A 15,200-nucleotide genomic window follows, 5' to 3' on the forward strand; every position below is an offset into this window, starting at 1 on the left:
TTTTAATCTTAAAGCATTAATATTAATATTCTTGCTAAGATGCAAACCAGCACTTTGTAAGTATGACATTTGTCTACATTCTATTGTACATCAACTAGTATCTGTATTTTATTTTTGGCCTGCATACACAATAAATACACAGCAAGTGTATTCCCAAGCTACCAGGAAATTACACCAGACATTTTTTTTCTCAAGGGCTTATTTAAGAAAAAAAAAAGATACCACACAAAAAAAACTAGAGCAAATACTTCCCTGCAGCTTAAAATAAGATAAAATTCTGTAATAAACCTAAGTGGACTCTATCTCCTGTCACTACAGGAAAGGAAGCAAGTTTTTGAGTATATCTAAATGTGCAACGCATTCAAGGATTCACTCAACAGCCAGAAATACAACACAAGCCGCTTCCAAGTTCATCCCTTACTATTTCCCAGTCCAAAAATACAAAGTAAGATAATTTTTTGCTTTTTCCTCAGAGTAAACTAATGGGAAAGCACACAAACAGAGCTTGGGTCAAGCAGGAGCCTTGCTTCAATTCAATGCCTTAACATCAATTAGTCCAATTAAACAAAGGGGGGGCATTTTGTAAATACTGCTTAATAATGACTGCCTAAGAGGCCGTGCCTCTTTGGAGCATCTTAAGGCATAACTACAGGACTCTTTAAAACAAAGCAAACAAACAGACTCCCACGCAGTTATTACCAACTAATCTCTGACCACCGAGGTCACGTGCTCTAACAAAGCAGCATTTCAAAAAAAATGTCTTGATCCCTAAATAATTACTATGTAGGGAAAAGTGGTACAGTATGAAAGACAAGGAAGGCAACAAATTGGTATTTAGTTTAGAGAAAAAGGAGGAACCAAAAATAAGAGGAACACATGAAAGAACACAAAGCTAAAAAGCCCCTTCTTAACAGAAAAAACAAATGAGGAAAATCTAGAAGTAAGCTTCTCAAATTCAGCACTGGATTAAGATGTGCTTGACTTAGCAACCAATTTGTCAGTTAACTAGATGAGTTTTTAAAAGAAAGATCAGAGCACAGCAAAATACTTTGCAAAGGCTGGTGGTGTAGAGATCCCCCAACTAGCCATGGAACCTGAAGGAACGCAGCCTTGCCAGTGAAAGGTGCCAGCTGATGAGCTCAGGTAAGGTGTTTGTGGCTAACCCCAAACTCCAGAATTTACTGCTGCTAAACTACCAAGAAATATGGCAACATTGCAGGGCGGCTCAAGGTGTCTCAGCCACCTGGGCAAACCGACCTTTCTAGTACAAAAATTAGAACAAAATAAGTGTTACAACACAGGGAGCCAGGACAGCGGCAGCACCGAAGCAGGGGCAGGTAAAGAGCAAAGTCAGCCCCACAAATAGAAATATTACAGCCAGCCAGAACTGGAAAGCTCACCCAGCCTCAATGTTGGGTGCTGCTAAGGGCAAATGATGCTCAGATGAGCTACACAACCATCACCCCTGAACTGCTAAAGCACACAGCGTAGCTGCTAGTGTGAAACTGGGAGATGCCATAGTGACTGCAACATGGTTTCTTTGCCAGAACACTTCCAACGCTGAAGGGAGTTATTTTGATTTTAGATCTTTCAACTAAGATTGCTATTTATGGAACAGGTAGAGAGACTCAACAGAGCACCTCTGTATGTATTAAAAAAGGTTTTTTAACTAATCTTTTATTCCCTGGCCCCAGCTACTAGCCTAGACTAAGGATAAGTAGTACACTACCAAAAGAATTAAGGAGCCAGAGTCAAAGAAAGATAGTGAAGACAGCACATGAAGAAGAGAGCAAAGTAGATGTATACATGCAGAGGAAGATTAGATTATTATTTACTTCCCAATCTTCAAAATACTGCAGGAAACAGGAGTGAACCACAGCATAGTTTACTGCACAGAAATAAATCAGAGCAGAGAGGATGAAGGAAAGTGGACATCAACTGTGGAAAAGGGTACAAAACCATTAAAAAACCCAAGTAAGACAGAGACATAAGCAAAGATCAAACACTTAAAGCACCACATGTTCAACCCAAAGTTTTCTTCCCTTTACCTATCAAAATCCCAGGCACCTCAGAAGTAGAGGTATCAGCCTATGTCCACCTCATTGGCCCAATTCAGGCAGATGTTCAAGTCTAAAATTAATCACCATTACACGGTAAGAACTATCTTTCCCTTTTTGCAATCAAAAGGTTTGAATTCCAACAATCCTGACCACAGTGCACATTCTGCTGGGCCATTTATTAAAGAATTTGCTTCTTAAAAAAAAACAAACAAAACCTGACTGTTATAAATTCAGCTTTCCTTAAGAAAAACCTAGGCCCCACTGCTGCAGAACCACTCTGAGGCGCAACAACCCTCACAAACTACTAGAGAGACATCTACCTTGCATCTTTGGAAGCCCAACAGAGCACATCTGAAAAGTGTGAATCAAATGCATTCGCTTCAAGAAAGTGAGAAAGGTGCAGACTTAACAGTATTTGACTTTTTTCTAAAATACGTGCTCATGTCTTTACTGCCAAGCTCACCAATTCCATTTTCCCCAAAACTTTTTTCCATTTCCTCGCCCAGACAGAGCCTTGCTGAAGCCGCCTCTTGCTGTTTGGTCTTCTTCACAAGTAAGAGTTAATTGGATGTTCCTGTGCTCTTTCACAGAGCCAGGCAGCTGGCCCAAGCACGAGAGATGGAGTCCAGTTTTCAGGGAAAGATATAGGCAAGCCAGAAGTATGGGCTGGCAAGCTCAACTGTTTGGAAAAAAGCGTACAACGAAAGACTGAGAGCTCAGAAAAGGAGTCAATGAAGCAGTCTACGCATTCTAGGCACACACCACCACAGTGGTGGAAGGAAACAGTCAGCCGGTCCACCTGGAAAATTCTATGGGTGTGAGAAGTCTGCGTGGGGATCCAGTCAGTGAAAAACAGAGAACAGCAAAAGGGAGAAGAATAGGAGAACAATAAAATACTTCATCCTTTGAAGTAGTTTTCAGCACATCTGGAGGCAACAACTGATGTGGATAGTATCGATGAATACATTCAATTAAAACAAAAGTTATGAATGAAACACTGATGAAGTGGACAGGTTCTCCAGACAGTGGATTAAATTAACTCAGTTTCCAAGTTTGGTTCTGTACATTACCAATCCTGCATACAGTATCTGTCCAATAGTTCCTTTAAAACAGATCCCTTTCCACAAATACAAAGCAGAGTAAAATAAAACCATTAAAACTAAAACACAGTTTCAACTCTTTGTTATTTGACCACATATTAATGGTGGTGCTAAATGCAATGAAAGTCCCAATCTCGTAATTACTTGCAGCTGTCTGTTTTTATTCAAAGGAACTAGTAAGACTTGTCAGTTTGGGAACCACAGTTCATACTACAAGACTTGCAGCATTTCTTACACAATCCTATTGGAATTCAATTAACAAATATCAGAGAACAAGACCTATCAGAAACAAAAATAAAAAACACTCTGAAAATGAGTGTTTCTGTAAGAATACCTTGATCTTTTTGGATCAGAAGAGTATACAAACAGTACAATACTAAGACTAAAAAAGCCGAGGTGCTGTTAGTCAGGTTCTGGAAAAATATCTCTAGGACAACTAAGTATTATTTTACTGTAATTGCACCTAGTTGTGCAACAGGTGACTAATCCGTTGAATTATACTATTTCAATTTATTTTAGTAGTATACACAACATATTTTACTCAAGCATATGAGCGCTTCATGATGTTAGAAGTATTACAACATAGAGGTGCAGTGAAGGTATGAAGTATTCTTGGTACGTTCCTCCACCTCCCTGCCATGGCAGCACACCACCGCAGTGATCTCTTGCATTCTGATTTATTTCCAAGAAGCATGAGCCCTTTTTATATCAAAGAACACCAAGATAAAGACTCAGATTTAGAAAGACAGATGGGTTTCTATCCAGAGGTATCAGATACTGACTGATCCCAGCAGAAGGCAGGTAACCAAATACTTTTGAAGAACTGAACCTAAATTTAAACAGGAAATGAGAGACATTCTCTCAAGTTAGGAACTAATATTATAACACTGGAACTTGTTAATTAAAAATAAAATAAAATTTAAAAAAAAAATATAATAAAATTGGCCTGTAGCATCTCCAGCAAAGGAAGAGCTCTTCAGATGCAACTGGACACTGAATGGAATCTGTGTAATTTTCACGTGTACTAAAACATCCAAAAAGTCAAAAGCAAAAGACATAAAAGGAATGTAATGAACTATTCTTTCTCAGGTATGAGGTACTAATAAACTCAACGCTGATAAAACCCAACCATCTCAATACCACTATCCTGCAACTATTCCAATGCAGACATCTATTTCCTCTCTCTGAATCATGACAGTTGTTGAAAATAAATTCGGTCTAGAAAAGCACAAGGAGAAACAAATGGCGTACTAACAAAGTCTCACTTGTAGCTGACGGAGGGCAGGAGTCACTCTTTTTTAACTGAACAAAAAGCCTAAGTAACAAAGCCACTTTGTTGATTGTGTAACTGTTTACAAACTATGCCTAATCCAATATTAACACTTACTTTTTTGGTCACAGAGTTTGTTTTTTTCCAACATTTGGCAAAAATAAATTAAGTATTAAAGTATATATAAAGCAGGACCACAGCACCTCTAACAGCCTCCACTTGTTCATGCTTTTAATGCCCTTTAAAGCACCTAACACTGCAATGGCTTTCCAACCATAGGAACCTACACCACCACCACATCGCAGAGTCCTTAGCTGACAGGGATGCACTAGCTGTATCCTACACCAAAACACTAACAGCATTAAATATCTCAAAAGTACTATAAATAGTAAGCACCATGTAACACAACTCATGTTAAAAAAAAACAAAACAAAACAACTTTAGTGGTGCTTTCCACATATGTCTACAAATGGCACTCCTGGTGACTTCTGCAAGAACAACATTTCTCTATAGCTTCTAAGAGTGCCATAGCTGCTAACCACGGATCTCTAGTTCTCATCTGAAGTAAGTCATTGACAGCTTAAAAAAAACACTCTGAAGAAAAATATTTTGCTTTTGAAGTCACGTGATACAAATTTTTCTGCCACATTTCCTCAACAAATGGTACTTAAGACTGAAAGGAAAAAAAGAGAAATACTAATAAAATGGAAAATACTGAAAACAAGTAATATCGATGATTAGTTGGAGCTGCATCTTCCAAATATTTTTGCAAATGAAGATACATGTTTAATAGGTGGATACTCAAAGTGAACAGGACTAGAAATCAACACAGGTTTCCACATTGACTTCAGCAGAGACGGAATCTGTCTGCAAAACATGAAACATTTTTTCCTCTTTCAATCCTGGCAAAAAACCCAAAACAAATAAAACCCCTCCAAAATGAGAACACAGTTCTGGAAACTTCAATTCTAAGCAGTAATCAATCGTAACACATTTCAGTCCCCCAAAAATGTATTTTAAATAAAATACACCTTCCAGTGTAGTTACATGTTTGTAACATGAATTTTATTTGTACACCAGTCCTTTTACACACACCTCTAGTCTGAGGCAGGTTTTAATTGTTCTGACTACCAAATGATTTTGTTTTAAATTTATATCTCCCACGTGTATTTTTTATACGTACACACACAGTCCTAAGTAAACTACAGTTATCATGGTATGGGGTCAAAGATACACATACAAAGTCAAAGCCAAATTCAACACACAGTGCCTTAAGAGTTAGAATGTTCCCTCTCTGCATTTTCCGTTTCACGTACACGTATCCCACATAATGTATCAGATATCCATTTATGCTGTTAGTATTCCAAAAACTTGCTGAGAAAGTTTAATTTCAAGATTATATTCTTCAAGATCACCTTGTTCCACTTCCAGTACTAAATTTGCCTTCCAGCTGTCAAACATTTTTACCAAAGAGAAGATCTACATGTTAAATGCATGGTCATAACTGACAAGCTACTTAATTTATATGTAGCCCAAGAAAAAAATAAGTAAATTGCAAAATAGAAACAGTATGCTTCAGTGAATGCATCACTTAAAATTCTTATTAAAATATGCCAGAAATACACTCAATATTTTTTTCACAAAGTTCAATTCCCAAGTTTTTCATGTTTCTCAATATTACAGAAGTGAATACTTGGAATTTTAGTTGCACAAAAGTAGGTGACGAAGAAAATATTGGTTTCAAAAGGATGCAAATTCAAACTTAAATGTGATAACATGTAGATCTTTTTACAAAGATTAGTTATACAAGCTGAATACCAGCAGCAAAAACTTCTAAAGAACTAAATATGAGTAAAAACTATAAACAGAGTAAAAGGATGCCCATCACTGAGCAGTGCTCCTGAGGAACAGCTGCCAACACAAGATGCTCATGCACTGATGTATCTATCCAGCCATCCATAAGCCTACATTTTTTCATACCTATGCAAACAAAACATGTATTTCTCTGTAAAGACTTAAAATACCGGGAAAAAAAAGGTATGGAGAAATTTTTTCAGCTACTAACATTTTTATGATTGTATCGCTAGACACTTGACAAAAGTGCTACTCTCCAGCACTACAGTAGTGGGCAACATTCCAGTCAAAACTATGACTAACAAAAAGTCGCTATAAAGGAATTTTTCTAACAATGAAAGTTTTCAATATACAATTTATAAAACCATGTAAAAATGTTTCTTCAGTGGTTCACAGCCAGAACACATTCTATACTCTCAATTAAAATTTCAGCTTTAACCGCAGAACTGTTATCTACTCAAATTTGGAACTGTAAAAAATAAAAGTGAAAGGAGTTAAAGGATGGTCCAGCTGCTTAGTAAACAATATTATGTGACTCACATACAATCCTTAAGCTGTATGTTGCGTGAACTAAGATAGGTATTAGAATTCTATTAGCCAAGCAAATTTATTCAAAACTTTGTTTATGAGCATGACTTGCAGTAGAATGAACCTTTATGCTTCTCACTGGACATCTGGGAAACTATTTACAGTCACCCGATTTTCCAGTAAGTTCTACCTATCATGATTCAGCCTGTATCACACTATACATCCTGCAAACAGATCACTCAGACATTAAACTGTAAAGTGTGTGCTATGCTCTGGTCTCCTCCTAACTGACCACATGACCACTTCAAGTAGAAAAGAAAGAAATTTATCAACATCAATGAGTAGGGGAGGAAAAAAGAGTTTTCCTATGAAAGCAAAACATCCAGAGAAACAAGACAACAGCAAAAAAATAAACCCAAGGCACAACTTGCCCACACTTACATTTGCAGCATGACTTCGTTCAGAAACACGCCATCCACTAGCGCCACATATTCCTCCAGGTTGGTCCCGTTTCCTCCAGCTAACGGTCCAAATGTCTTCACCTAAAACATAATCATCGGCACCGTGACGCTAACCCCACCTCATTCTCTGCCGCGAGGCATTTATCTTCAAACAATGAGCAAATAAATGAATAATGTGTGAGGAAAAATGAATGCTTACCCAGGTGACAAGAGGGCTAGACATGAACTGCTCCAGAAGGGGTGTGAATACTTCGTTCTCCATTTTACACAAAAATGGTTAACATCGATGTAGCTCCTCTGATGCAAAAGATACGAGAAGTCCTTCACTGTAGCAGCTCCCTGAAATGCTCCAAGGATTCAGCTGGAGTACGTGAACCCCATTTTTACCAAGCAATGCAACAGCAATAAAAAAGTCAGTGCACTGGCAGCTAGGATTTATCTTCCTCTTTCACAAAAAAATGCATTTGGAAGTGCCATCTACGCGTATTTCAGCCTTTCCATGGATGTCTCTCCCTTCCCACAAGCCGAAGGGGTAGAAGGAAGGAAGGAAAGAAAAGAGGGAGGCTGCCTGGCTGCTGGATTCTGCATCAGACAAAAAAAAAAAAAAAAAGGAAGGAAAAATCTGCTTCAGCAGCGGCAGCTCCTCAGAAAGGAAGGAGAAATTCCAGTAGAACTCTGCAGGCTCATCCTGCCCCTTCCCCACACAAAAACCCACCCAGATGAAGGGAAGCAAAGAGGGGCAGAGACCCCCGCCGCCCCTCACAGCTAAGCCCCCCAGGCTGCCTCCGCACACGGGAGAACCCCGCCGCCCCCCCCGCAATGGCACAGGCAGCCCGCGGAGAGGGAACCAGCCCCCGGCAGGGACGAGAGGCTATTTTAAACCGCTTCCCTTTTCTAACCCCTTCCCTTTTCCACTAAACTGCGACGCAGGGCAGGGACAGGACCGGCACACGCCGCCTCGCCCCACAACCTCGCCCTTCCCCCGTCCCCTCCCCTCAGCGCTCTCCGCGGCCCCCCCCCCGCCGCCTTGCCGCTCCCGGAGCCCCCCGACCCCCTCCCCAGCCCTAACGCGCGGCTCCGGCTGTTCGCCTGCCGCTCTGCCGCCACCCCGGTTCCGCTTCCCACCACCCCCCCCGCCCCGCTTCTCCCAAATAACGGCCGCCTCGCCTCAGCCAGCCCGGCCGCATCACTCCCCCTCCCTCCCTCACCGACGGGCGGGTCCAGCGTATGGATCCCTCCGCGCCGGTCTCTGCGTGAGGGAGCCGCTTTATCCCTCCGCCAGCGCGGGTCCCTTCCTCCCGCCCCCCCCTCCCCGTCACCGCTCGGGGATGGCGGCGCTAGGAGAAAGGGGCGGGAACCGCTGCGGGGCTCGTGCCGGGCGCGCGCGCGGAGGGGCGCTGCGGCGGCGGCGCGCGAGGGGGGCGGCTGAGGCGGGATGGCGGGAGCCCCCCCTCCCGCCCTCAGCCCAGCGGGAGGATGAGGAGGAGGAGAAGCGGGGGCCTGGCACACGCAGGTCTGTGTCCCCGCCGCCCCCGGGGTGCGGGAGGGAGATGCTCTTCGATTGCCCTTTGGGGAAAAAGGTGCCCGTGAGGGAAAACTCGTCGCGGGGAGGGCGGGAGGAGTGGGGAAGGGGAGTCCCTAACGCCCTTGAAGAGGAAAAATGGGGGATGAATCGCACCACCCGCACGCTGGGTGAGGGGGAAGGAGGAGAGGGTGTCTGCTGAGGAGGTGAAACCCAGACACACCCACGGTGACACAAAAATCCGCCTTTCTGAGGGGATTGAGGGGGGAAAGAGGCGCGCGGGGAGGGGGGCGACCTGGTTACGGGAGAGCAAAGGATGACAAGCGATTCGCTCGCCGAGGCTATTGTCCTTAAGCTGTCTGCAGCCACTTGTGGTTCAAAGCTCAAATACTGCATTAACGTACGGGGCCGTATCTGCTTAGTAGATTATGGAGTTTATTGACAAAGCATTTTACAAAATCTCAGACTAAATCCAGCTTCTCTCCCATGCAGTATAAATTAAATTGCAGCAGCGTTTTCCTCAAATACCTCTAGTTTTACACACACACAGTAAAAAAGCCCACAAAACAGTGCAGTAAAAGTCACTGAAATGAAGTCATTTTGAAAAGCATCACCGTAACAGCTAAACAAATTTTTTTTTAACCTAAATACTGGATATAGCGTTTGTCCTAATGGTCCAAGATTAGAAAAAAATAATCTCAATCATAACCTTTTTCCCCATATGTGAAACTGAAGAGACTGTCTACATAAAAGATTAGAAAAATAAATTATGGACCTTAAAATATTAGTATTTATTCCAGGGATTTTTTTTTTTTAAAGTTGCATAGTTAAATGACTGTTTTGATTCTCACAATTATACATTTTCAGCAAAAATCGGGTCTTTCCCTCCCAAACCAGATGTTTAGAGTGAACTCCTAGTCCTCCTGTGAAACAAAAGAAATAAGAAAGAGCAAAGGAAAAATCCGCAGTCTTGGATCTGAATAAGAATCTAGTGATCCATGGGTGAAATAACTGCCAATAAACTAGTAGCCCTTAAAGACAACTACAAAAGCATTTTTGTCAAAGCCTGACTAACGAACCGCTAAGCTCCTGGTATCTGGCAACAGTACAGTATGCAATTGTGCATGCAATGCTGTGGAACTTCCCTGGCTCATCAGTTTTTTTCTTGTGGGCTCTAATTAGGCAGTAATGACTTTGGCATAAAGCAATTTCTAGGAATTAGAGACTGGCTAGTAGAAGCTGATAGCCCATGTAGCAGTCACATGTTAATAACACCAGCTGGCTCATGAGTTCCTGAAAAATATTTTATACTCAGATTTCATAACGCTGAGATAAAGGTTTGATTAAACAGTTTGGATGTTCTTACTTCCATCCACACCATCCAGTTTGCATGCATTCTCAGCATTGCTATTGGTCACTGTTCCTGCAGAAAGGCTACTTTATTTTAGATATTGCATAATATCTTTATGAAATAGATTGTTAACTGGTTTATCTCAGATTATTTACAATTCCTTATTACAGCTGCAGATCAGTACAAGAGGAAACTAAAATTTCAGAAAAGATATCCAGAAACAGTCATATGAGTTTCATTTTTGGCCTTTTTTTGTTTGTTTTGTAGACCAAGAGCCCTCAAAACCATTTGAAGCAGCTCTGTAGTCTCTGTAGCTTACATTTCATCAAACCAAGTGTAAGAATATTTACCTCATTTTCATTACATCAATCAGAACAAATGTCTGAAAGGGTAATTATTTACAATATAGTAATAGCTAGAAGAAACTGGACAAGCTAGAGATTGTTCAGTTGCCTTTAGTGTTCATCATGTAGGCGCCAGCAGGATACCTATACATGATGGGGACATTGTTGGTACCTCCTGGTGTAGCCAGGCTTGACCAGCTGTAGTTCTCCTGGACCAGCTCACTCCCTCCCTCGTGCTCAGCTGCAGAGGGATGCAAAGTAGTTATTTAAGAGGCAGCCATCTAAGAGAGGTGAGATGACTTGCCATGCAACAGGAAGCTGTCTACCTTTGCTTGCTGAGCCCTTGTTTGACAGATATCCCTTGAAATGAATTAAAAGGTAGAAAGAAATGTGTGTCTTTTGAGCTGTTTTTATGATCCTAAACTGAATGTGGAAGGCTTCCATTCTTAGAGTAGCTGTCAGGAGTCTTCAGGAGCATTGATCTAGAAAATACTTAGAAGTCACAACTCTGAGTGGCAGGGCAACATCACTAACCTGTAACTTGTGATATATTTGTCTGCATTGTTTTAGCACTTTCCCTGGGAAGACTCCTAAAAGGAAGTTTGATGACTACACTTATAGTGGTAAATCCAGGAACTTTGTTACTACAATTCAGTAGCAGCTGAGGAAGCTGGCAACTTAACTGACCCAGAAACAGAGAAGGCTGGTGGCAGGTGATTGCTTATGTCTCAAAGTGTGAGCTGCCTGAAATCCTCCTCCTTCCACTCCTTCACCCCCAGGGTGATGCATCTGGATTCTCAGGTGTCTAGTGAGTTGTGTGCTTAGACCAGTACCACTTCCTCAATTAGCAAACCACTGGGCCACCTAAGATGGTAAGAACCTGTCTTTGCTCCTCCTCTCCTAATCCCAGCACTGTACACCTCCTAAAGATCACACTCCTAGCTTTCACATTTCCTTAGTGTATATGCAGCTCTCCTAAATGGTATGATTCAATTTGAAATTATATCTCTATCTTCTCCTTGGAAAGTAAAATACTCTATTTTGGCTATAATAGAACTGTTAAGATAGTTTGAACGATTCTTTTACTTTGAAACAATAAAATGCAGAAACATTATTATTAAACTTAAGTATTAATAGTTTTAACTATTCTAGGAATGCATATTCAGGAATATTCTGGAGCTACAACATTATCCTTTTTAATTTGAAAAAAAGCAGAGAATAGTCTTGTTCTTTCACATCTCCATTCTCTAGAACAGACCTGTCAGTATTTAATAGTGTGTGGCCTACTACTTCTGAAAGTACAGATTTAGAGATTAACCTTGTTACTTGAAGTGTAGTGTTTGTTCTTCTACAGGTAAAGCATCCCCATCTCATTTCTATTCCACCTCCTTTGATACCACAAAGATTCTACACAGAAGACATGGAAGTTATAAACAATCTATGCCTAGACCCCAGATCTGCAAATTACAGAATTACTTCATGATCTCACTTCAACTTGTTTTTCCTCACAGCATAATTTCCTATGCCTGTTGCTGCAAAATAAAAATTGAAAAAGAATGACTAGAACACAAAGTGATACCTTACATCTGCAGACAGCAGGAAAGCTTAACTGGGTACTGTCCCATTACCTCGTCAGAGTTTGTCAAAAGATTTCTGGTCAGCCCTGCCCACAATGAGCCAAGGGAGGGGACTGTTTTGGGAGGAGAGTATAAAAAAATTTACCCATCTTTAGCTGATGCAAGAGACAGTGGTTTTCTCTTCCTCTCCTACGTAAGCAGAGGAAAGAGGTGGCAGAGAAAGCTCTTGCTGCTGTTTTTGCCTCCTGATCTGCACTGCCGGGTTGCTAGGCCTTTGTCTGGTCTCATGAAACTTCAGAAGAGGGCAAAACAGGAACCAAGTGTGGATGCTTGGTATCCACAGCAAGGTTATGAAAGTGCAGTCAAAACTAAAATTGTGAATATGGGCTGACTTGATAGGACAGTAGCTAGTGAAAAGCACAAGCTAATGACAGGGACAGTCACCTTCCTTGTCCTATGTTTGCTCCCAGAGAAACCTGTTTCCCTGTCAAACCAAAGCTATAGGAATAGATGGGGCAACAAAGGGAAGAGTAAGGGCACTGAGGGGCTGAGTCTTTTCAACTATGGCTAGGAATTCCCAAAGGTCCCCCAAGTACAGCAGACTAACAGTTACTTCTTGTTTCACAGGAGTGGAAGGAAGGGGAAATCCCTCTGTAACATGAATAATGAAGTGGAAATTCCACAACAGTTCTTGAAGATTTCTTCCCTGCTACTGCGTCTGCTCTGATGTGATCAAAATTCCCCATCAACTTCAAGGGAACTTTCTGAGCAAGAACTGTAAGTAACCTCAGAACAAGAGTATTTTGAGGGAAAAATTAAGAACAAAACAGTAGGGGCTTGGGGAAAGTAGCTGTTGTCCATTTAAGTTTTTTTACAGATCTCAGACATTTTACAGTTACATCCAATTATACCAAGTAGCAAGAAATAAGTATAGGGACAGCAGACAAGGAATATCGTGTATGGATATCTGTGATCCAGGATAGTTCTCTGCATCAGCATCAATGCAAATGCATCAGAATTTCCTGTCAGGCAGGATGCTAGGTGCAAGAACAGGTATTTACCATTTCCAGCCATGCCTAGCTAACATACCCACATCAGTCTGACCCCTTTTTAGCCATGTGGATATTGAATCTATCATTTTAAATTGAATGACAGTTAAAAACACAATCACACAAATCTAGTGGTGGCTTCCAATAATGATTTGTTGTTAAAAATAAACGATGACTTGATTATAATAAGTTCTAACTTTCAGTACTTACTGGTTTTTAAATACTCTGCATCTTACACTCGAGAGGTCAATGCAGTATATTGACGGGGTAGAACTGGAACAGTAGAGCCAGATTCTAACTCCTACTAGATCACTGAATTGCACATTAGACAAGTCTTAATTTACTTGAAGAACTGCATGGGTACTTAAACTGTGAAACAGTTGGTGAGAGTGTTATATTTAATACTGCTATTCATCTGAAGAGGGAGGCGCTTACAGCTTTTTTTGTTCCTTTTCAATCAGCTGGACTGGCAGGAAGGATGTTACTGTGGCAAGTCAGCTGATGTGATCAAAAATAAACAACAAAGTATTTATCTTGATTTTTAAATTTAATAGCCATTCCTAAATATTTCCACAGGCTTAGACTCCTAAGAGGATGTCAAATACTGCCTTACAAAAAAAAAAATAATTAATTTGAACTTAGTATTACAATTCAGTCTTTTTCCTGCTTAGCCAATTAAACATTTATCTGTGTTTCTGACCTTCATCTGCAAACTGTCTAGTAACGTTGTCTAAGACTTCCCTTTGTTATTTGCTGCATACAAAGAAAATGTATGTTACAAATTTTTTTTATAAGCAAGCCTTAAACATTACAGCAAGACCAGCAGTTATCTAGGACAATAGCTTTGGTACTAACTTCTGCTGTGGCCAGTGGAGTGAGACTGAGTAAAAGCTCTTGCTGACATGCCTTCTGTCAAACAAGTTCCTGCCAGTGTGAGTAGTGTTTCTTATGAACTGGGTCAGAAAGATGAATTATAGGGCACGCCATGCATTTCCTCTGACACAGAGCAAAGAGCAGCCCTGTCTAATTGTAAGCAATTACAGCTAGCTGTGTATATGCAGATAGGTGGCTAGAAAAGCAAGACACTGATTGTATCAACAGCACTATGCCATCTTGGATCCCTAGCGTACAGAAATGTTAAGCTGATTTTCTTCTCTAGCATTTTCCTTCACTATAGAGCACTCTTGCTGTGCAGTTTAACAAAACAGAAGAGGTTTTGTATCCCCTGTGAAAGACTTGCTTACCTCTTCGAACTCCAGTTGCCTCAGTTTTGTTTTATTAAGAAATTGAGTTTGCTTTGCTTCACACAGTACCACGTTACTGGTAATTGCCTCCCTATCCTTCACTGAAGACTTTTGCTGGTGCCTTCCTAATTTCATCCATGTTTTCGCAGTCTTGATATCACTTGACCCCGGTAGCTTGGGCAATGCTGACATAAACCCCATATTTATCAGCTCAGCAGAGGTTATTAGCGTCCATTTCACACAGAGCCCTGCATCACCTTTGATGTTAGCATGTCTCATTAGAGAGGCATTCCTCACCAGCTAGGGATGGTGTTGAGGATCTTCCCAAGGTCAGTAAATAATGAACTGGATGGAGTAGATGGCTGCGTTTGAGATTCATTTTGTGTACATGGACTTAGTTATGCCCACAAGAAGAATGAAAAATACACAGCACCAAGAATATAATTGTAATAGAATCATTTCTGTTCAAATCTCTGTTCCTCTGAGCTCCATCCCTCGGGATTATCTCTTAATTTTCATGTCTCATTTTACCCCTGGTTATTTGTCAAATTATTTACCTCTGAAAACAGCTTTTTTCTCTATGAAATACTAGTGAAACAATTAGAAGCTTTTAAGAAATCCCTATTTTGCCTTTGGGATAATCCTTTGACAAGCTTGTAGAGGAAGAAAACACAAATTATTCTTTTAAATCATCACATTAGAAAGACTGATATTAAAATATTTGAACTAATTAATAGAAAAAATAAAGGTCAAGAAAAAATAACTAATGCTGAATAAAAAATGGTAATTAGACGTACTAGATAGCATTCCTGATTAAACTTCTTGCAAGAGTGTGGATCA

The 15,200-nt window shown here is 40.7% G+C and overlaps 1 protein-coding gene across 1 annotated transcript in view; it reads right to left on the bottom strand.

Moving 5' to 3' along the window:
- CCDC88A (coiled-coil domain containing 88A) overlaps positions 1–7,752 on the bottom strand; it is a 70,131-nt gene extending 62,379 nt beyond the window's left edge. The window contains exons 1-2 of the mRNA XM_068397874.1: positions 7,473–7,752; positions 7,254–7,354 (exon numbers count right to left, since the gene is read on the bottom strand). Of these exons, the coding sequence (XP_068253975.1) occupies positions 7,254–7,354; positions 7,473–7,535 (164 nt within the window). The 5' untranslated portion in view covers positions 7,536–7,752. The remainder of the gene's footprint in view (positions 1–7,253; positions 7,355–7,472) is intronic.
- Positions 7,753–15,200: the final 7,448 nt, after the last annotated feature.

This window comes from Nyctibius grandis, chromosome 1 (genome assembly GCF_013368605.1).
Source record: "Nyctibius grandis isolate bNycGra1 chromosome 1, bNycGra1.pri, whole genome shotgun sequence".
NCBI classification, from domain to species: Eukaryota; Metazoa; Chordata; class Aves; order Nyctibiiformes; family Nyctibiidae; genus Nyctibius; species Nyctibius grandis.